Source organism: Mesoplodon bidens (genome assembly GCF_964165515.1).
Source record: "Mesoplodon bidens genome assembly, chromosome: 18".
Lineage (NCBI taxonomy): Eukaryota > Metazoa > Chordata > Mammalia > Artiodactyla > Ziphiidae > Mesoplodon > Mesoplodon bidens.
Window position 1 is genome coordinate 56,784,327 of NC_138175.1, and position 22,061 is coordinate 56,806,387.

The 22,061-nt window shown below is 55.0% G+C and overlaps 1 protein-coding gene across 1 annotated transcript; it reads left to right on the top strand.

Annotated features, from left to right (window-relative positions):
- Nucleotides 1–721: 721 nt before the first annotated feature.
- On the top strand, nt 722–19,392 carry PRKCG (protein kinase C gamma). The gene is made up of 18 exons (XM_081215439.1): nt 722–919; nt 1,331–1,362; nt 2,405–2,487; nt 6,649–6,760; nt 6,910–7,041; nt 7,628–7,784; nt 8,447–8,581; nt 8,870–8,957; nt 9,230–9,259; nt 11,223–11,375; nt 11,710–11,898; nt 13,224–13,315; nt 13,407–13,469; nt 13,574–13,712; nt 15,402–15,482; nt 16,837–16,944; nt 18,219–18,359; nt 18,459–19,392. The coding sequence occupies exons 1-18, from the start codon at nt 750–752 to the stop codon at nt 18,645–18,647; spliced, it is 2,094 nt and encodes a 697-aa protein (XP_081071565.1). The 5' UTR covers nt 722–749; the 3' UTR covers nt 18,648–19,392.
- Nucleotides 19,393–22,061: the final 2,669 nt, after the last annotated feature.

The window sequence follows — 22,061 nt, forward strand, 5'->3', positions numbered from 1 at the left end:
AGGGAAATGGACACTCCCAGAGGGAGACCTAGAAGTACAAATTCACAGAAGCCTAGAGAGAGAAATCAAGACTCGGGTGGCATCAGAAGAAGTGAGACACCAAGCCTCCCTGCTCACCATTGGACCCCAGCACTAATACAAAGTTTGTGCAATGAAACAGTGACACAATCAGACACAGAGATCGGAGAGGAGCTGCAGTGGCCTAACAGGACTCACCGAGGCACCCAAGTCGGGGAGGAAGACGGAGCCGGGCAACAGATTGGAGAGGGGGCAGGGCACGGCTCGGAGGATGCCCCCTCCCTTCAGCCAGCCCCCGGCGTGGGTGTGCGCACGTGTGTGTGTGTTGGAGGGGAGGGCATTTGTCCCAGGTCTCAAGGAGGGGGACGCCTTTAAGCCGAAACCCCGCCTCTCGGTCGTCATGGCAACGCCTCCCCCCACCCGGGGCTCCCACATTTCAGCAGGTGCCTGAGCTGGAGCTCCCACCACCGCCGCCGCCCGTGCCTCCGGCTCCTCCGCGCCCTTGCCCTCGGCTCTCCGCCCCACTCGCCCGCTCCCCCTGGCGGAGCCGGCGCGCCCCGGGGTGCCGCTCCCTGTCCTGCGCGCTCCGCTCCCGGAGGTGCCTCGCCCCTCTCCTTCCCACCTCGGAATCTCCCGCCGGCTCTTTTGCTCTTCCGAGCCTTCGGCTCCTTGCCTTTCCACCTGTTTCCCGAGAAAGGCAGGATCCTGGTCCCTGCTACGTTCCTGGGGCCATGGCAGGCCTGGGCCCCGGCGGAGGCGATTCAGAGGGGGGACCCCGGCCCCTGTTTTGCAGAAAGGGGGCTCTGAGGCAGAAGGTGGTCCACGAAGTCAAGAGCCACAAGTTCACCGCTCGCTTCTTCAAGCAGCCAACCTTCTGCAGCCACTGCACTGACTTCATATGGTGAGGGAAGGGGGCTGGGGCCCTGAGGGATAAGGAGACTAGGGCTAAAGACCCCTGATGCACCAGACCCCACAGTGATAAGGAAAGAGGGGGCTGCAGCCCTGGCTCCTGGCCCTAGGGTAGGAGGGGTCTAGGGGCCTGGGCCTGGATTCCTGGGTCAGAGAGAGGAGGGGCTGGGGCCCTGGACTTCTGGATCTGAAGGAAGGGGCTGGGGGCCTGGGCTCCTGGGTCTGAGAGAAGAGAGTCTGGGGAGCCAGAATTTCTAGGTTCTGGAAAGGAGAGGCAGCTGGGGCTCAGACTCCTGGGTCCTGCAGGAGGAGGATGGGAGGACTCAGGCCTCCTATGACTGGCAGAGGTGAGAGGTCTGGACCTCTCTTTTCTGCACTGACCTCAGATCCTTGACTCTTACAGGGGGATTGGAAAACAGGGCCTGCAGTGTCAAGGTAAGAGCTGGGGACCTGGACTACCAGGACCCTCAGGAGGGTGGAGGCTGGGGCCCCACAGCCTAGGCTGCTTGACACACGTGTTCTCTGGTCCCCAGAGAGGCGCGGGGGAGCCCGGGGCGGGGGGGTGTGGCAGAGACACAACCTGCAGTGGGGAGGGTGCTCTGACGGCGGGGCCAACGCGGAGGTGGTGCTGGGGGCCCCTCCCTCGGCCGGCTCCAGGTGGGGACAGATATTTGGAGAATCTGTTGCCATGGGAACAGTGAGATTTGGAAAAGGGGAGCTGAAGGGAGGGGGGGCTGGAGATGCAAAGTCAGAGCCCCCCCCAGGCTGCCGTTGCCATGACAACACCACCGTCCTAGGCAGGGGCCGGCCGGGTGGGGTCACCGATGGGCGGATGGGGGCCGGGTGGGGCCGGCAGTTATGGGGGCCGGGAGAGGGAGCCGAGTCCTAAAGCACCAGCTGCTACTGCTGAGATCCGAGTGAGTCAGGGAGGGGGGCGGGCCGGCAGCGGCGCCCCCAGACTCACTTCTGCCCAAGTTGATGCTCTCTGTTCTGTTGGAGGACCTCTCCCTGTGTTTCCTCTCTTCTAGTTGGCCTGCCTCTCTCCTGGCTTTCTTATCGCTGTCTGTGGGTCTGTGTCAATGGGATCCTGTTTTCTCTCTCTGTCTCCATCTCTTTCTGTCTTTCTCTGTCTTCCTCTCTCGTTGTCTCTCTGCCTTTGTCTCTCTCTCTGTCTCTCTATCTCTGTGTCTCTGTCTCCCTTTGGCTGTGGGTATGCATTGGGCTCTCTGTGCTTTCTCTGTTTCTGTGATTCTCTGCATCTCTGTTTCTTTCTTTGGGTCCACGTTTTGAATTTCTGTCTCCCAGTGTCTCTGTCTCTGCCTCTCTGCATATCAAGGTCTCTTTGATTTTCTCTGTATTGAACTCTATGGGGATCATCCTCTCCTGGTTTTCTTTCTGTCTGGGTCTCCTCTGTTTCTGATTTTCTGTCCATTGGGGTCTCTCTCTGTCTCTGTGTCTCTATGATTCTCACCTTCAGTCTGCAGCTTTGTGGTTCATCGACGATGCCACGAATTTGTGACCTTCGAGTGTCCAGGCGCTGGGAAGGGCCCCCAGACAGACGTGAGTGCCCAGACACCTGGTTCTTCCTCCTCGGGCTGTGCCCCCGCCCTCACCCCCTCGGCGTCCGTCCCAATTTCTCCTGCTATTTTTAAGGCTGGGAGGGGAGGGGGCCTGGAGAGATAGGGAGAGCTAGTCTGGCCCAGATTCCCTGCCCTTGGCCTGGAAAGGGGGAATGAGAGGGGACCAAGACAGGCTGGGGACCCAGGCGGGGGACAAAGAGGAGGCGGGGTGAGGGGACCTCAGCATGGATGTGGGCTGTGATCCAGGAGTCAAGAGATTTAAAAAATAGAGAGCTGAGGGACAGAGAGAGAGACAGAGAGACAGAGAGAGAAATCGATGCAAGCACCGAGATCCTGAGATGAGACAGAGAGAGAACCCAGAGGTGCAGAAAAAAACAGAGACCCAGACAGAGAGATTGGGGCAGAGAGAGTGAGAGCAATGGAACGGAGACAGTGACACAGGAGGAAGGAAAAGGGGACCCAGAAAGACTGGGAGAGACAGAGACAGAGAAACTCAGAGAGACAGGGCGGTAGATACCCAGAACGGGAAACTAGAATAGAAAATGGTAGATAAGGATAACTGCTTAGGAGGTGCTGAGAGAGGGAAGCCCAGAGAGATCCTGTCATACACATGCACATACATGTGCATTTTCAGACACCCTGCCCGTGTGCACGCACACACACACACACACACACACACATACATATGCATATACAGACCCCTGTGTACACACACACACATATATATATGCATATTAGACTCCCGTGTATGCACACACACGTGCATGTACAGATCCCCCAGGTGCGCTCACACAGATACACACAACCGTTCTCTCCCTCCCCCAACCCCCCAACATCAGGGGCTTACAAGAACTGTCCACCTTGCCTGCCTACCCCTGAGCCCTCCTTCACTTTCTTTCTGGCTGTGGGGCTCTTCTCTCTGAGCCTCAGTTTCCCCCTCTGTATAATGAGGCTCACCGTCCACTGTTGACCAATAGAACTTTCTGCAACGATGGAAGCGTTCTGTATCTTCGCCATCCGGCTGCCAGCCACCACAGCTAACTGCCGAGGGACAGAAATTTAAATCCCATTTAGTTTGAATTGATTTCAATTTATTTTTTTATTGAAGTATAGTCGATTTACAATGTTATGCCAATCTCTTGCTGTACAGCAAAGTAACTCAGTTATACACATATATACATTCTTTTTTTTTTTTTTTTTGCGGTACGTGGGCCTCTCACTGTTGTGGCCTCTCCCATTGCGGAGCACAGGCTCTGGATGCGCAGGCTCAGCGGCCATGGCTCACGGGCCCAGCCGCTCTGCGGCATGTGGGATCCTCCCGGACCGGGGTACGAACCCGCGTCCCCTGCATCGGCAGGCGGACTCTCAACCACTGCGCCACCAGGGAAGCCCTATACATTCTTTTTTAATATTCTTTTCCGTTATGGTTTATCACAGGATATTGAATATAGTTCCCTTTGCTATACATTAGGAACTTGTTTATCCACTGATTTCCAGTTAAATAGCCACCTGTGGTTAGGGCTACCATGTGGGACAGCACGAGTCTAGATGCCCCCAGTCTTGTTTATTTTTAATTTATTTAATCAATTTATTTATTTTTGGCTGCATTGGGTCTTCATTGTGTGCGGGCTTTCTCTAGTTGCGGTGAGCGGGGGCTGCTCTTCGTTGCAGTGCAAGTGCTTCTCATTACGGTGGCTTCTCTTCTTGTGGAGCACGGGCTCTAGGCCTGCGGGCTTCAGTAGTTGTGGCACGTGGGCTCAGTAGCTGTGGCTCGCGGGCTCTAGAGCACAGGCTCAGTAGTCGTGGCCCACAGACTTAGTTGCTCCGCGGCATGTGGGATCTTCCCGGACCAGGGCTCGAACCCGTGTCCCCTGCACTGGCAGGTGGATTCTTAACCACTGCGCCACCAGGGAAGCCCGGGAAGTCCCCCACCCCCCCACCCCCACCGTGCCCAGGCTTGTTTTCAGGGAAGTCAGGCAGGATAAGAGCCCGGGGTCTGACACAGGGCTGGAAATGGTTTTATGGTTAGCAGATGGAGAAAGAGGCAGAATGAGAGAGAGGGAGAGAGAGCACCATGGAAGTCCATGAGGCATTTTGCCAGCTTGTCAGGTCAAGAAAACTGAAGTTTACATAGAGGATGTGACTTCTGAGAACACATATCGAGCACCACTGTCTACCAGCACCTATATATGTTATGATTGGCTGCCTCGCCTGCCTGCCTCCACCACCAACAAACACTACATCTGATTCATCCAGGGCTCATTGCGTGCACTCATCAGGTATCTTGCATATAGTATAGGACTGAGTCTGCTTAACAGCTTATAAGGTTAGGTGTTGTTCCTGTCCTCATCTGACCGAGGCTCCTGGGCCAGGACACCTGGGCTTGAATCCCACCTCCACCGCGTATTGGTTCTGTGACCTTCCAAAAGTTTATTTACCTCTCTGCACCTCTGGAGTTCCTTGTCTATAAAATGGGGATGGTAACCATGCCCTCATCTTATAGGACTGTTTTAAGGACTAAATGAGTCAAATACTTGGGACAGCACCGGGTACATAGCCAGACACAAAGTATTAATTATTATCATTGTAAAATGATTGCTATTACTGATGAGGAAATAGAGGACAAGGTCTTTCCTCTGTATCACTCTGGCTTTCTTTTTCTTTGTGACGCACTAAGCTTTTAATCTTGTTGTCAGCGACACAGATCAAAGGCTTAAGAAATGCTCAGGGCTTGACAAGCATGATTTCATTCAATCTTCACAAGAACCCTTTCAGGGAGGGCTCACGGCCCCACTTTATGGGGAGGAAACCTGAATCTCTAAAAAGGGTGGTGTGGCGGGAGACCACACAGCTGGGTGGTCGGCAGAGTCAAAAATCTGGACCCTAATCTTTCGAACTGGAGCCCCAGTACTGTCTCCTTTTTAATAGCTACTTTCACCTTGAGAATAATTGCAACAGCTTCTATGTCAGGTGCCCTGCTGGGAATTTTCACCCACAGCATCTCATTTCATGCGGCAGGAACACTTTGAGCTAGGGTCAGCTGAAGATCTTTAGAGGTCCAGCACATGCAACTGCCAACACCCTCCCTCCGTCCAAGTATAATTCAAAATAGAATCCCCACTAAACTGCAAAATAAGTAAAAGCCCAAGAATGTCCTGAATTTTCACCCTAGGGATAACTCTTGCAATGCATTCTTAGAAAAAGGCAAATATCAGATTATTTAACACTCAGACATTGCTGAGGGTGGAAGGAGGAATGCTTTTACTGGTGTCTTAAATTCATGCTTAATTGGACTCGACATTTAGCATCTCTTCAAGATATACATTGTTTATTTCCACTGGGCAGAGGAGGGCGCTGAGGCTCAAAATTGGGCACTTGTCTGAAATCACGCAGCTGGGAAGTGGCCCAGCTCTTGATTAAACCCAAGGGTATGTGGGGGCTGCAATAAAATCACTAATAATAACCATGGCAGTAATGACAGTGGTAACACTACGGAGCACATCTAACATGCCAGATACTGCTCTGTTGTTTACACTTAATGTTTCATTTAGGACGCCTGGGTCCCTAAAACTGAGAGGTCATATTCTCCATCCCACACGGGGCTCAGAGTAGGCAGATCATCAGCTGGTAGACATTGACAGAGGCTGACAGTGAATGATCTGAGGTTCATGGTGGCCCACAAGTCCTTGGAGAACAGCTTGTGGAAGGTTGGGGATTAGGGACTATGGGACTTTGGAAGCCTACACTTCCTTCAGGTTCTTCCCAAATGCCACCTTGTTAGTGAAACCTTCGCTGATCACTCTATTTCACAATCCCCTTCCCTACTTCATTTTTGTCCAGAGCACCTATTACCATCTGTAATACTATATATTTTACATATCGTGTTTATTTTCTCTCTCCCTCCATTAGAAAGTAAAGTCCACGTGGACAGGAGTTTTCCTTTGTTTTGCTCAGGGCTGGGTCCCGGCACCAGGAACCGTGCCTGGCACACAGGATGTGCTCAATAAATATTGTAGAGTGAATGAGTGAGGTGGAGCCGCAGGAAGACTGGGACAGCAGGGCGGAAGAGAAAGAGTTCGCGGGGGCTGTTCTTTTAGGACGCCCTGCAGACCCCTTCTGACCGGCTCCTCCCTGCCCCCAGGATCCCCGGAACAAGCACAAGTTCCGTCTGCACAGCTACAGCAGCCCCACCTTCTGCGACCACTGTGGCTCCCTCCTTTACGGGCTGGTGCACCAGGGCATGAAGTGCTCCTGTGAGTCTACGCTTGCTGCGCCCGCCAGAACTTGGCGCTTCCGGGGCCCCTGCAAAAGTGCAGTGTCTGGGTTTCCGGTAAATGCTGGGGAATGGAGTCAGGGGTTAAGGGTGGGACCTGAAGTGCTACCCTCAGTTCTGTCCCCCCAGGCTGCGAGATGAACGTGCACCGGCGCTGTGTGCGCAGCGTGCCCTCTCTGTGCGGTGTGGACCACACGGAGCGCCGCGGCCGCCTGCAGCTGGAAATCAGGGCTCCCACTTCGGATGAGATCCACATCACGGGTGAGACCCCGCCCCCTCGCCTGGCCCTGCCCCTTTATGGGAGCGTGAGGAACCGATTGAATTCCCCTGAGCTGCCCACCCCGCCCCTCCCCCTGACTCAGAAAGGCCGCGCCCCTCGCGAAGGTCGCACCCACACTCCTGACCCCACCTGCAAAAGCTGAACACCACTCGGCCGCGCCCCTTCTAGCTCGAGGCCCCTTCTCCAGCCAAGCCTCTGGCGACTTTCAGCGCCTCTTAATGGCTGTTCTGGGCATCAAGGTCCTGGGGGTGGAGGGGTGGGGGGTGGGGAATGAGAGAAGAGCTGGTTCCGAAGGAGGTTCGGGTTTACTAGTGGTGATATGGCCAGGGTCCCGACTCCTGGGTCCTGATGGAGCCAGGGGCTTTGGGTTTGATTTCTGGGTAACTGGCTGGGGAAAGGGCTTCATGCCCTGTCTTCTGGGCACTGGAGAAGTGAAAGATCAAAAACACCTGGGTCTTGAGAGAGGCTGCTGAGAGATTGGAATTCTTGATTGCTGGCTGGGGGAAGGCTCGGGGGCTTCTTCCTGGATCTCTAACCCCATCTACCCTCCTTCCCCTCCCGGCTCAGTTGGCGAGGCCCGTAACCTCATCCCAATGGACCCCAATGGTCTGTCTGATCCCTATGTGAAACTGAAGCTCATCCCAGATCCTCGGAATTTGACGAAACAGAAGACCCGGACGGTGAAAGCCACGCTAAACCCTGTGTGGAACGAGACCTTTGTGTTGTGAGCCTCGGGTGCAGGGGAGGCTGTAATGACTGATAGAGAATGATCTGAGGGTCCTGGTGGCCCACAACACCCCAGAGAGCAGGTGTTAGGATTGGGGGAAACCCAAAAAGGGCAGAAGAAGGTGGCGGGGGAAGAAAATGACGTGGTTGAGGGAGAGGGACGGAGACACAGAAGGCAAGAGACAGACATCGGTGTGTTTCATCTCCATCAAAGCTCACCACTTTAGAATGAGACAGGGATCCGAGAGAGAGGTGGACAGACCCTGCGACTCAGAAGAAGAGACATAAACCCAAAGAGAGACACAGAAGGAATGGCGATGGGTGGGTGGCAGGGAGGGAAAGAGAAAGCAAGTGACAGAAAGACAGACGGACAGATCTGGAGGGAGGAGAGGGGCCCCGCGAAAGGGAGAGGCCTGGAGAGAAAGGCCAGGAGACAGAGACGGGGAAGAGCCAGGGAGGGAGGGAGACTGAGAGCGCTGTCTAGGTTTACTTAGGGCCCAGACAGGGAGAGAGACGCTCTTCCGCAGGACCTGGGGGGTGCAAAACACTTCACGGAGCAGGAAACAGGCCCCAGCTCACCGGGTTTGCCTGCTCTTCCCCAGGGCGGAAAGGTGGGCAGCCAAGAGCTGGGCCCCTCACCCTGCCACTCCCTTCCCGCAGCAACCTGAAGCCGGGGGACGTGGAGCGCCGGCTCAGCGTGGAGGTGTGGGACTGGGACCGGACTTCCCGCAACGACTTCATGGGTGCCATGTCCTTTGGCGTCTCGGAGCTGCTCAAGGTTCCCGTGGACGGCTGGTGAGGGCGGGGGCGGGGGCGAGGGCGGGCGGGGCTGGGGGCGGGGCCCCGGCATCTGCGTCGACTTCCGTGGGTGGTCTCTCTCCTCTAGGGCACTATCTTTTCTACCTCCCTGTGCTTCTTTCTCTCTTTCCCCCGCCCCTCTCTCCTTATCTCACTCTTTCTCTCTCCTTCTCTGTCTCTCTGTCTCTTCCCCCCTTCTGATGTCTCTGCCTCTCCCGCGAGTGCCCCCCCTCCCCGTCCGTCTCCCCTACTCCTGCCCCGCTCTGGTCTCCGTCTCTATGTCAGGTACAAGTTACTGAACCAGGAGGAGGGCGAATATTACAATGTGCCCGTGGCTGATGCTGACAACTGCAGCCTCCTCCAGAAGTTCGAGGTACCCAGACCCCGGCTTCCCCGCCAGGAGCCCAGCCCAGTCACCCACAGTTCAGAGCTGGCCTTTCCCAAACTCCATCGCTCGTTGCCCACTGGCCCTGGGACTAAAATTCCCAGAAAACCCTGGAGTTCTTTCTGCTCTTCTAGGGCACTGCTGGGAATTAGAGTTCCTGTCCATCCCCCTGGCTTGGGGGTCTGGGGACCCCCATCCCCTGCTTTAGGGCAAACTCCTACCTCTCTGGGGGCTCTGACTCTGGCTTTCTTCTCCCCCAGGCCTGTAACTACCCCCTGGAACTGTATGAGGTGAGCAGAGCTGGAGGCCTGGAATGGAGACAGTTTCCTTTCCTGGTGGTCTGTATCTGTTCCCCCACCTCTCTCCTCCAATATCTGTCTTCATTTCCACACACATGGATTGAGCACATACTTGGTGGCAGGTCTTGTGCCTGCTGAGTAATCCTAGCTCTCCAGAGCCGAATCTGACCCTCAGGCAACTCCTCAAGGTAGGGACACAGTCACAAATACTCAGATTTCAGCATGATGTGCTAAATTAGAGGTAGCCCAGGGAACAAAGAAGCATAGAGGAGGCACTAACCCCAGCCTGGGGCCAGGGGGTTGGGGTGGAGGTGGTTAGGGAGGACTTCCCTAAGGAGGTGACACCTGAATTGCTCCTTGAGTTTTTCTGCCTATTTATCACTGGGCCTTTCTCTCCTCCATTGGTTTTTTGACTTGCTGAACACCTATTTCCTGAGGTTTTATGTAAACCAAGCCCTATTCTGGGAGTAGAATCAGGCCATTCCCTGGGGAGCTCCTCTTTCAATATAGGAGAAAGTTACAGATAGGGAAGGAATGTGTTTGATCATGGAGATGGCCTCAGGCACTAGGGAGTCCTAAGCCTCTGTCAGGACCTGGGGGAGTCAGAGAAAAGTTCGTAGACAGGAAGTGCAGGATTCCCCAGGCAAAGGACAGGAAGACGAGATTTCCAGGCCAAGGAAGGAATAATTGCTCGTTCTCTCTCTCTCTCCCATTTATTCTTTCAAAAAACATTTTGTTGAGCCCTCTGTGTGCAAGGCATGGTGCTAATCACTGGGGATAGAGCAGAAAACGAGAGAGAGAGAGAGAGAGAGAGAGAGAGAGAGAGAGAGAGAGAGAGAGAGAGACAACCTCCTGCCCTCATGGGGCTTACACTTGGAGGAAGGCATTCAACAAAATAAAGGAGTGAATGATCCTATGTCAGAAAGTGGTGTGTGATTATGGAGAAAAATAAATGCTAAAGAGGATAGGGAGTGCTGTTTTTTGAGATTTTAATAGCAGTAAGCAGAGAAGCCTTCACTGAGAAAGTGACCTTTCGGCAGACATAAAGGAGATGAAATAGCGAGCCGTGAGGATAGTGGAGAGCCTTCCAGGCGGAGGGAAGATCACGTGCAAAGGCCCTGAGGTGGGCCCAGACCAGCAGTGAGGCTGGAGCAGAGGGTGGAGCAGAGGGAGGGATGAGGGATGAGGGTGGGAAGAAGTAGGAGATGGAGTCAGAGAGAGAAGGGGTGGGGGTAGCCTCGTCATTTATTGGACGGATTTTGGCTTTTAAACCAGGTGAGATGGGAGGGCATTGGAGGTGGCCTGAGATGATTTCTATTTGGACAAGATAACTGCCTCTGTGTCAAGAACAGATGGTGGAAGGAGGTAGAAGGCTATTGTGAAGGCCCAGAGGGGAGTTGCCAGTGGCTTCGCCCAGGGGGGACAATGATGGTAAAGGTGTTCAGATTCTGGGTGTGCTCTGAACATAGAACAACAGGATGTGCATTCAGCACTCATCTCCTGAGACCTTCATCCACTCAACACACTCCTTCTGAGACCCAAGTCATGTGCTGGGTGACGGTAGAAAAACAGAAAGGAGGGCGACACAGTCTCTGACTTTAATGGACTTTGATTTCTGGCTCTGTTTTTTACCTGCTGTGTGACTTCGGGCAAGTTACTTAATGTCTCTGTGCCATCTTCTCGAAAACGGGGGGTGGGGTGGGTGACAAGGGTCTCCTGGAGGATCCGTGGCATATAGTAAGCTATCTGAGTGCTAGCTGAATCATAAACCCTCCAGGCTACGGGAAGTCCGAGAAAGTTCTTAAGCCAAAGAGGGGGGTGGAGACAACTCTTTCTCTCTCCATCTTTCCATCTCTCCCCGTCCCTTTCGTTCTTGGGTGCTGTGTCTCTGAGGGGCACCTCCTTATCCCCTTCTGGGGCCTGACTAGCTTCGGATCTCTCCCCTTTCTCACAGAGGGTGCGGATGGGTCCTTCTTCCTCTCCCATCCCCTCCCCATCTCCTAGTCCCACTGACTCCAAGCGCTGTTTCTTCGGGGCAAGCCCTGGACGTCTGCACATCTCTGACTTCAGCTTCCTCATGGTTCTAGGAAAAGGCAGTTTTGGGAAGGTTGGATTCCTGGGGCTCTGGGAGAAGGGGGAGAATGTCTGGGGGTGGGGCTCAGGTTTCTGGTTCTTAGAGAGGAAGTGCAGGGGGGAGGGAGCTAGGCTACTGAGTCCCCAAAGAGAGTTTGATGGGGCCTCTTGAGTTCCTGGAGGGGAGAGGCATAAAGATGTGGATACTTTCTCTGAGGGAGTAGTTGGCAAAGTCAGGGCACCTGGTCCCCTGAGAGGGAGAGGGAGGACCTGGGACTCCGTTTGTTTGTGTCCTTGAAAGGGAGGGGTAGGGACCCGCACCTCTGGGTTCCCAAGATGGACTGGGCCTTTCCCGCCTCTGCCCCTAGGTGATGCTGGCCGAGCGCAGGGGCTCCGATGAGCTCTATGCCATCAAGATCCTGAAGAAAGACGTGATTGTCCAGGATGACGACGTGGACTGCACCCTGGTGGAGAAACGCGTGTTAGCCCTGGGGGGTCGAGGCCCCGGAGGCCGGCCCCACTTTCTCACCCAGCTTCACTCCACTTTCCAGACCCCGGTAAGAAAGGAGGTGGCAGAGGCCGGCTCGGGAGCCGTGCCTCATCCCCGCTGGAGGTATCAAGCATTTGCTTTGAGATTCTGAGTTTTTGGCAAGGCGGGAGAACCCTGTGAACTCTGATTGGGTGTGGCCAGCTCCTCAGTGGGCGTGGCCAGAATGCAGGTGCCCTGGAGGGCGTGGCCACGAGGCTAGGATCCTGCGTGGGAGTGGCCTGAATCCCCTAGGTCTTGAGTGGGTGTCTTTTGAGTAAGGGCTTCTGGAGTAAAAGAATTCGTGGAGAATGTCTTCTAAGTGAGCATGCCTACAAGTGGGCTCTGAGGGATGAGGTTGTCGCTCTTGGATTCTGAGTTAAGGACTTGTCAGAAACAGGGTGTTTCCCGAAGTATGTGGAATGGGACAACGAGTCAGAACTGTCAGGGGTTAGAGAGAGCGTGACTCTACTTCCAAGAGCTCTGAGTGGGCGTAGCCAGCTTCCTGGAGGTTTTGTTTTGTTTAAATTTTTATTCATTTATTTATTTATTTTTGGCTGCATTGGATCTTCATTGCTCCACATGGGCTTTCTCTAGTTGCCGCGAGCGGGGGCTACTCTTCGTTGCGGTGCGCGGGCTTCTCATCGCCGTGGCTTCTTTTGTTGTGGAGCATGGGCTCTAGGTGCGCGGGCTTCAGCAGTTGTGGCACACAGGTTTAGTTGCTCCACGGCATGTGGGATCTTCCCGGACCAGGGCTCGAACCCGTGTCCCCTGCATTGGCAGGCTGATTCTTAACCACTGTGCCACCAGGGAAGTCCCCTTCCTGGAGTTTTTTAAAAATTAGTACTGTATCGGGAATTCCCTGGTAGTCCAGTGGTTAGGACTCCATGCTTCCACTGCAGGGGGCGCAGGTTCAATCCCTGGTCGGGGAGCCAAGATCCTGCAAGTGGCACGGCACGGCCAAAAAAATAAAAAATAAATTAAAAATTACTATCATTTGCTAGTGAGGCCCGAACAACTTTGGTTCCTAACAGGTGGCCATGATTGCATATGCATGTGAGTAGGTATGGAAAGAGGTTTCAGTATCCCAGGGATTGCAAGCAAATGGTGGGCCTCAGTCTTAAATTCCGAGAATGGAGGACTGGAACACCTGACAGTTCGGAGTAACCGGGGATGGGAGGGTGTGGAGATTCTGCAGTGGCTGAGAATCTTCGGGGCCTCCCTGTGGGCACAGACAGTTGCTTTGGATTTCTGATTGGGTGGATCCAGAGCCTTTGTCTCAAGTGGGCAGGGACGGACGTTTCCAACCCCTGGTGGGCATGTCCTTGCCTCTAAGTCCCATCCACTCCTCCCCAGGATCGCCTGTATTTTGTGATGGAGTATGTCACTGGGGGCGACTTGATGTACCACATTCAGCAGCTGGGCAAGTTTAAGGAGCCCCACGCAGCGTGAGTCTTGGCCAAGAGAGGAGGGTAGAGGGAAGGTGGAAGGGAGTGGGCTCCAGTCTCGGTCCTTCTGACTCCCCACCTCCACCTCCAGGTTCTACGCAGCAGAAATCGCCATCGGCCTCTTCTTCCTTCACAATCAGGGCATCATCTATCGGTGAGCGGTCCCAGGCCTTTCAGGGGAGGGAATCAGACCCCCAGAAGAGAAGGAATTTGAACTTAAGGCTCCAGCCCATTGAACTGTACCCTTCCCATCCCCAGGGACCTGAAACTGGACAACGTGATGCTGGATGCTGAAGGACACATCAAAATCACTGACTTTGGCATGTGTAAGGAGAACGTCTTCCCCGGGACCACGACTCGCACCTTCTGTGGGACCCCAGACTACATAGCCCCCGAGGTAATCCTACCTCCGCCGCTTGGGTTGCGCTCCAAATTCACTGAGTAGGTGCGGCTGGTCGTCTGGTATTCAGGGTATGGGGACTTGACCCTGGGGTCTTTACCTGAGTCGTGGGTGTTCCGACAGCAAGCAGCGCAGAGAGGCTCGTGCGGAGCGTTGTAAGTGGGCGGAGCTGAGTCCCTAAATAGGCAAAGTGGGGGGACCTGTGGGTGAATGTTCGAGAAGAGCAGGACCAGCTCTAGGGCTTCTAGGAGGACAGGGCCTGTTACTGGACTGTTCTAAGGAGGTGGAGATGATTTCCGGTGTACTCTGACTGGGTGGGCCCCATCCCCCTAGAACATTAGGCATGTGCAGGGTGTCCCCTGAATATTTCAAGTGGGCACAGTATGCTCTGATTTTGTTAGGGGGGGGTGAAGCTAATGATCGGACTGAATATAAGTAGACTGAGAGCACGTCCTGACTTCTCACCTGATGGAGGAAGTGGGGTTGCTGGTGCCCTCCTTGATCTTGCCTGGCGATCCTATGATAGTGCCCAAGTAACCAATGCCAGTGGTTTCAAAACATAGCTGGTAATCAGAATCACCTGGGGAGATTTTGAAAAATACACACATCTCCCTGCCTCTGACTCTGGCCTATCGTGGCTGGAATTCTTCAGGGCTGGGGACATCTCTCTTTAAACAGTCCCCTAGGGCTTCCCTGGTGGCGCAGTGGTTAAGAGTCTGCCTGCTGATGCAGGGACAAGGGTTCAGGCCCTGGTCCGGGAAGATCCCACATGCCACGGAGCAACTAAGCCCGTGTGCCACAACTACTGAGACTGCGCTCTAGAGCCCGTGTGCCACAACTACTGAAGCCCACATGCCTTAGAGCCCGTGCTCTGCAACGGGAGAGGCCACCGCAGTGAGAAGCCCGCGTACTGAAAGGAAGAGTAGTCCCCACTCGCCGCAACTAGAGAAAGCTCGTGCGCAGCAACGAAGACCCAACACAGCCAAAAAAAAAGAATCCGCCTGCCAATGCAGGGGACACGGGTTCGAGCCCTGGTCCGGGAAGATCCCTCATGCCGCGGAGCAACTAAGCCCATGCACCACAATTACTGAGCCTGCGCTCTAGAGCCCGTGAGCCACAACTACTGAGCCCACTTGCCACAGCTACTGAAGCCCGTGCACCTAGAGCCCGTGCTGCACAGCGAGAGAAGCCACCACAATGAGAAGCCCGCGCACCGCAACAAAGAGGAGCTCCCGCTTGTCACAACTAGAGAAAGCCCACGTGCAGCAACGAAGACCCAATGCAGCCAAAATTAATTGATTAATTTTATTTTTAAAAAACCCCCAAAAAACAGTCCCCTAGAAGAATCTGATATGTGTCCAGATTTAAGACTCTCTGGTCTCTGAAATTCTGCCCTATGCACCTGATATTGTAAGGAGAGAGTCCAGTTACCTAGATTTTCTGGATGGGTGGAACTTGCGACTTGGTCTTTAGATAGTCTTTATATTTGGGACCAAAGAAATGTTCCAAGTAGGTAGAGTTTGTTTCCCAAATTTTCCAGAGGATGGAGCCAAAGTGTTCTGAATGGGAAAAGTTTGTGCTGAAAACATTTAAAGTGGGTAGGGTTCCCAGGTGGTGAAGCCAGAGGGGCCCTAGGTTTCTTGAATCACAAATCATAATCCCTTGCCTTCCTTTCTCCCCTGCTAGATCATTGCCTACCAGCCCTATGGGAAGTCTGTCGACTGGTGGTCCTTTGGGGTCCTGCTGTATGAGATGTTGGCGGGGCAGGTAAGGGAAGTGGGGGAGAGGCTGGTCTGACTAAAGGCAACACGGATGGGGTGCCACCTGTTACATGGCCATTATCTCAGGAGGAGCAGGTCAGGAAGGGATGTCCGTCTATAGGCTAATAAGGCGTGCTAAGCTGTGGGGAAGGTCAGCCAGATAGGAGAGCGCTCTCCGTGGTTCTGAAGCATTGTCTTCCCACAGGCTAGGGGTTCCTCACCTTTCTTGTGTCACGGACCCCCTTCTGAGAACAATGTTTTTAAACACATGAAGTAAGATAATAGCATTACAAAAGAAGCCAATCATATTGAAATATGGTTATCAAAATGTTAAAGGTTTAGTTGAGTAATTTAACCAACTAAATAAATTTAACTTAAATGTGTACGGTTGTCTAAACATATTAGAATATGGACCTATATGTGATATCCTACTAATGAATTAAATGGTAATATCTCACAGGAACAGGAAGTAAATAGGAAGGTCTACCAGTAATTTTGAAGTAGAGATGACTGATTTTTTGAGATATTTGCAACTCTTACGTGCTAAGAAAATATCTGTGATTTCCATTGGTGATGAAGTCACAGTTACAACTATTTGGGTTTGTTTCCTATAATTGCCATGAATGCTGAATTTCAGTTTTAGATTTTAAAGAATAAAGATGCATGTTTTTTCCCATCCAAATTCATGGCCCCCCACAATGGTATAAACAGACTCCTTAGACCTCACATTAAGAATCTTTGCCTGGGGGCTTCCCTGGTGGCGCAGTGGTTGAGAGGGCTTCCCTGGTGGCGCAGTGGTTGAGAGTCCACCTGCCGAAGCAGGGGACGTGGGTTCGTGCCCCGGTCCGGGAAGACCCCACATGCCGCGGAGCGGCTGGGCCCGTGAGCCATGGCCCCTGGGCCTGCGCGTCCGGAGCCTGTGCTCCGCAACGGGAGAGGCCACAACAGTGAGAGGCCCGTGTAACGCAAAAAAAAAAAAAAGAATCTTTGCCTGGGTACTGCTTTTGCTAATCCCAGAAGACTGGAGGCCACTCATCCAACCGGGTGAATGCTTTTACAACTTTTCCTGCAGTTTTTTCTCTCTTCTTTTTAAATGACACATTGCCTAATTAATACCCTGCCAAGTTACATAGCAGAGAAAGAGAGACAGAACAGCAAAGAGGTGCAGAGAGCTGAAGCATCTGAGATAGAAAACAACCGAGTCTGAAAGTGAGAAACATACAGCTTTTGCGGTTTGGTCAAATTTTTCCCTAGGAATTTGGGGGCCCAGGCGCGGGCTGTGTTCATGGTGGGCAGTGAGGGTGTGGAAGGTGCAGCCAGGTAGTTTGCCAAGTCTCTGACTATCCTCTCTACTTCCTTAGCCCCCCTTTGATGGGGAGGACGAGGAGGAACTGTTCCAGGCCATCATGGAACAAACTGTCACCTACCCCAAGTCGCTTTCCCGGGAAGCTGTGGCCATCTGCAAGGGGGTGAGAGACCTAACTCCTAGATTCTCCAGACCCATAAGCCACATGCCCCACTGCTGCTGTCCAGGGCTGCCCACACATTGTCTATGTGCACCTTAGGAAAAGGCTCCCGTTCCTCAAGTTGCTTTACTCCCGTCTGCTGAAAACATTTATATAATACAGAGATTTTGTTAGAACAATAACATAGTGCCTTGCTGCCACCTGTAGTCCAAGGATGGCCTCTATCCTGTCCTGTGCTAGCCCCTGTCCCCAGCTCATGGCAGGAAGTGCTGGAAGGCCAAGGCCTGCCTCTCCATAACTGGCTGGGTCAGGTGAACCTAACTCCTGCCACTTTTCTTCCTTTGGGATCTCGGTTGGGCAAGTCACCAAAACTCTGGGAGCCTCCGTCTCCTCCTCTGGGGTTGTGGAGTTAAGGCAGGAGGAAGAGACTAGCCTACAGCAGCTGTTCAACAGATGTTAGGACACTTCTGCTTCTAGCTCCCGTCTCCATGTCTCTCTGACTATCTCTCTCTGGGCTTCTGTCTCACCCCTCTGCCTCCATCTACATATCATGGGGCTTTCTGTGTTGCTACCTTTTTTTCTGCGTCCTTCGGGAATCTCTGTCCACCGTCTGCATCTTTGTTCTCCTCTCTCTGGGTCTCTGTCTCCCCTTTCTCTGAGTCTCCGCCCTCATATGGGGTCTTCCTCCCTCTCTCTGGGCATTTGTCTCCTGGGTCTCCATCCTCTTCTCCTTCCGGACCTCTGTGTCCCCCACCCCTGCCCCTGCTCGTCTCTTACCCTCTCTGGGTATCTGTCCTCCCTCTGAGTCTCCTCCTCTCTCTGGATCTCTATGCCCGCTTTTCTCTGGGTCTTCAATCTCCTCTCTCTCCCCCCTTCTCCCTCTCTGACACTCTCCCTCTCTCCCTCCGTCCCCCATCTGGGATTCTTTCCATTTCCCTTCCTCTCTTTCTGGGTTTCTCCGCCCCTCAAACCCTCACACCCTAACTTGGCTTCTTTCTTTGTCTCTCCCTGGGTCTCTGGATCCGGGTTCCATCTCCCCCATCTCATTCATTCCCCCTCTTCCTCTTTCTCTCTCCCTTTCTTCTTTCCACTCCCTCCCCCCATCTCTGTCCCATCTACCCCCCCCCGCCACCCCACCCCCCCCATTCTGCTCTTTCTGGATCTCTATGCTTGTCTCCCTGTTCCTCCTTCCTTGTCTTCCTCTCTCTCTGTCGTTCTCTGGGCCTCCCTGTCCGGGACTCTGTCTGTCTGTCCGTCTCTCTCTGTGTTTCCTGCAGTTCCTAACCAAGCACCCAGCAAAGCGCCTGGGCTCGGGGCCAGATGGAGAACCCACCATCCGAGCTCATGGCTTTTTCCGCTGGATCGACTGGGAACGGCTGGAACGATTAGAGATCGCGCCTCCTTTCAGACCCCGCCCGGTCAGTCACCTTCTGGGAACAGAATCTTGGCCCCTAGAGGGTGGAATATCCATCCATGAGCTCCAGTACTTCATGTTTCCCTCCCGGTGTTTCCCACAGTGTGGCCGCAGCGGCGAGAACTTCGACAAGTTCTTCACGCGGGCGGCGCCAGCGTTGACTCCCCCAGACCGCCTAGTTCTGGCCAGCATCGACCAAACCGAATTCCAAGGCTTCACCTATGTCAACCCGGATTTCGTGCACCCGGATGCCCGCAGCCCCATCAGCCCAGCACCTGTGCCAGTCATGTAATCTCACCTGCCGCCACTAGGTGTCCCCATGGCTCCCTCCGCCGCGCCAGCCTTACCCCTACCCCACGCGCCCCCCACTTCACCACCCCCTCTCCAATTCTGGATCTTGCTGCCCAACGTTCTGGCCTCTGCCCTCCCCCTCCCTGCACCGGGTTCCAGATGCCCCTCCCAAGCGTTCCTGGCATTCTAAACTGCATACAATCTCTGGAGTCTTACCGTGTTCTAGATTCTGCTGGGCTGAGCCCTAGATTCTGACCTGCCTCAGTGTTCTGGATTGCGCTCCACCAAGTTACAGAGCCACCAACACCATCCCAACTCCAAGGAGTTCTAGACTCCATCTTGGTAGAATCTATGCCTCTTCTTCTTCTTCTTCTTTCTTATTTCTGGGAAATAGCGTCACGGGGCGGGCTGTTTCAGACTGGGATTTCAGAACAACCCCCCCACCTCGAGGCCCCACCCACCTCCACTCCATTCTGGAGTAAGCGGGAAGCTGTGCCTCTGTGCTCCAGTGCCCCTCTTCTACACTCTGGGGATTCCTGGGATGTATGGAAGATTCTCTCCCCAGCTGTTCTCAGTCAGATTTTGTCCTAGACTCCCCATCCTAAACCCACCACTGCATGGCTTCTCCAGTCCTGCTCGGAACCCAACCCCTACCCCAGTGCCTGCCACTCTCGGGGACTCTCCCCACCCCCAATCCTCTGCCTCTCCCACCCTGCCACAGCTGCTGGAGAATAAATGTGGGATGCTGATGCTGAAGTGTTTGGTTGTTTTCTTCTAAGCTTGGAGAATGAAGGGGGTGTGCACGTGGGACAACGACTGTACATAGAAACAAACAGAGACAGAGGCTGAGGAGGGGTCAGCAGAGAGAGGGAAAACGCAGAGACCCATAAAGTGAGAGATGACACCCACAGCATGAGAGTAAAGAACAGAGACCTGGAGAAAGCAGAGAGAGAGAGAGAGAGAGCGAGCGAGCTACACACAGAGTGCCATAGAGAGGACCAAAGTGGACACGTGCAGGAAGAGGCAGCGGTGTACTCATAGACCACTGAGCGTGTCAGGTAGAGATCCCGGGCACAAAGACAAGCACGCACATATTCGCCCAGAGCAATAAAGCTCACACACTGGCACACTGAGACCCAGCGACTGGGAAATCCTAAGAGGGAGGATGAAAGGCAAGCCTGCTATTGAAAGACCCCCCAAGACAGAGACACCCATAAGCTTAAGAATCAGAGACTGAGGCAGAGGGCAGGCAGACGCGCCCTCCGGGCCTCTTTCCCTTGACCCACTTGCGAGTGAGGGGCGTGGAGAGGGCAGTCCAAATAGACTACACTTCCCAGCAGACACTGCGGCGGACCCTTCCCCCAAGTGCGGCCCCCGCCGCCAGGGCTGGTGGGAAGTGTAGTCCCTGCACAGGGACAGGCCAATGGAATGGTGTGCCTCCGTCTGTGTATTTGGAGGTGACTGAGCTTCAAAGCTTCGCAGGCTCCCTCGGGGAACCCCGGCGTCTCTTCGTCCCTGCAGGCTCTTGGGTTTCCGGGGCTCGGTCCAGTTGGATGCTGGGGCTTCTCCTCTCTTTCCCAGCACCGCCGCGGTACCCCCATCCGGTGCCCGCGGCCCCCAACCCCTGCTCCGACCCTCGGCGGGCGGCCTGCCCCTTTAAGAGTGGCCCCGCTGACATCACGGCGGGGGGGTGGGTGCTGGCCCGGCTCCCGGCTCCGCGGCGGCTGCAGGACCCGGCTCCGCTCTGCGCCCGCCTGCTGCTCAGGGGACCCCGGCCCGGGACGCCCCCTCCAGCTTCTTCCAGCCGCCCAGACCCCAGGCTCCGCCCCACGCCTGGGCAGAGCCCCAGTCTTCATCAGGGTACCCCAGGATTGCCCCTGCTGTCTCTTCTTCTCAGGGTCTCTTCCCTCTCTCTCTTTCTCTCTCTTTCTCCCTATCTCAAGGTCTCTGGGTCTCAGCATCTCTCAGCCCAAAGGTCTTTGACGGTCTACCTGTCTCTCTCTGTCTGTGACCTCTCCACTTCCAGGACCCCAGAATCTCTGAGCCTGGAGGAAGAGGAGGGATCCTAGATCAGATCTCTGCCTCTCCATTTCTCTCTGTCTCTTTTAGGCCATCTCTGTGTCTTCTCCAGTCTCCAGACCTGCGAGTCTCAGAATTTCACAGCCTCGAGGTCTCGGTGTGACTCTGGATTCTCTGCTCTGTCTCTCTGCCGCTCTGTGTGCCCCTGCCCCTCTCGGGCTCTCTACCTCTGTTTCTATTCTCTCTAGCTCCCTGCCTCCCCCATTCTCGAGGCCCGTCTCCCTCCCTCCCCGCATCCTTTGCCCCCTCCTTCCCTGCCCCTCCCCTCCTCCGCAGTAGCCAATGAGCGGCCGCCGGTCCCAGCTCCCGGCGTCGAACGCCGAGTGAGGCCGCGGGCGCGGGGGGTGGGGGGTGGGAGGCCGGGAGGGGGCCGGGACGCCGGGCTCCGGGGCGGGGGCGGGGGACGCGGGCACCGGCGACCCCGGTGGCGGCGGCGGCAGCGGCGGCGGCCGGGGGAAGCCGCGGGGCCGGTCATGCGGCTGCGGGGCCCGCGGCCCGGAGCGTCCGCCCAACCCTGAGCGAGGTGAGCGTGAGGGGAGGGTCCTGGAAGGAGGTGGGCGCGGGGGGTTCCTCTGGAGGTGGCTGGGAGACGGAGCTTGGGGCTAAAAGGGGCCTGAGTGGCTCCGGGGGCTGAGATTCTGGCGGTCGGACGCCCGAGTTCGGGGGCAGTGGGGGATGGAGGGACATTTGGGCCTAAGGAATCCGGGAGGACGGGGTCCGAGGGTCCCAGAGTGGGGCAACTGTACTCTTAATGTCCGAGTCTTGGAGACCGTGGGCACCGGGGAGGGTGCAGGCCAGGTCCTTGAGGGAGGCGGTCCTGGCTGAGGGGGGAGGGCCCGGGCCCGGTAAAGGCAGGCTGTGAGTCTGAGAAGGGGTCCCCAAAAAGAGGGAGCACGTCTCCCAAGGTATTGAAGGGAGGTGGAGTTTGGACTTGGGGCTTGGAGAATGGGACCCCAGGGATCCAGAAGCCTATATCCAGGAAAGGCTGGGATAAAGAAGGATAAGAAGGAGGCTCCGGGCCTTGGGGGGAGGGGGGGTCCCAAAGGAGGAAGGGCTGGAGGCTGGAGGAGAATGAGGAGATCTGGGCGGGCCATTTAGAGTGAGGAGGAATCAAGCAAGGAAGGAGGGAACCTCCAGAGGGGAAGTGAGAAGGGTGACGTTGGCAAGGTCCCAGCTGGGAGTCTGAGAAGACAATGGGGGGAGCTGAGGTCAGCTACCTGGGACTAAGACAGTCAGGGTTTTTGATGCTGGTTTCTGAGGTGAGTGGACTGGAAGAGGAGCAGACAGCTGGCAGTCAAGCCCTGGAGCCATGGGACGGGGGATGGGAGGAAAAGCT

Excerpts from the sequence above, each read along its gene's own strand:
- PRKCG (XM_081215439.1), top strand. The coding sequence starts at position 750 with ATGGCAGGCCTGGGCCCCGGCGGAGGCGATTCAGAGGGGGGACCCCGG. Across the intron at positions 8,582-8,869 it reads AAGGTTCCCGTGGACGGCTG|GTACAAGTTACTGAACCAGG; the intron begins GTGAGGGCGGGG and ends TCTCTATGTCAG. Across the intron at positions 16,945-18,218 it reads CTGTGGCCATCTGCAAGGGG|TTCCTAACCAAGCACCCAGC; the intron begins GTGAGAGACCTA and ends TGTTTCCTGCAG.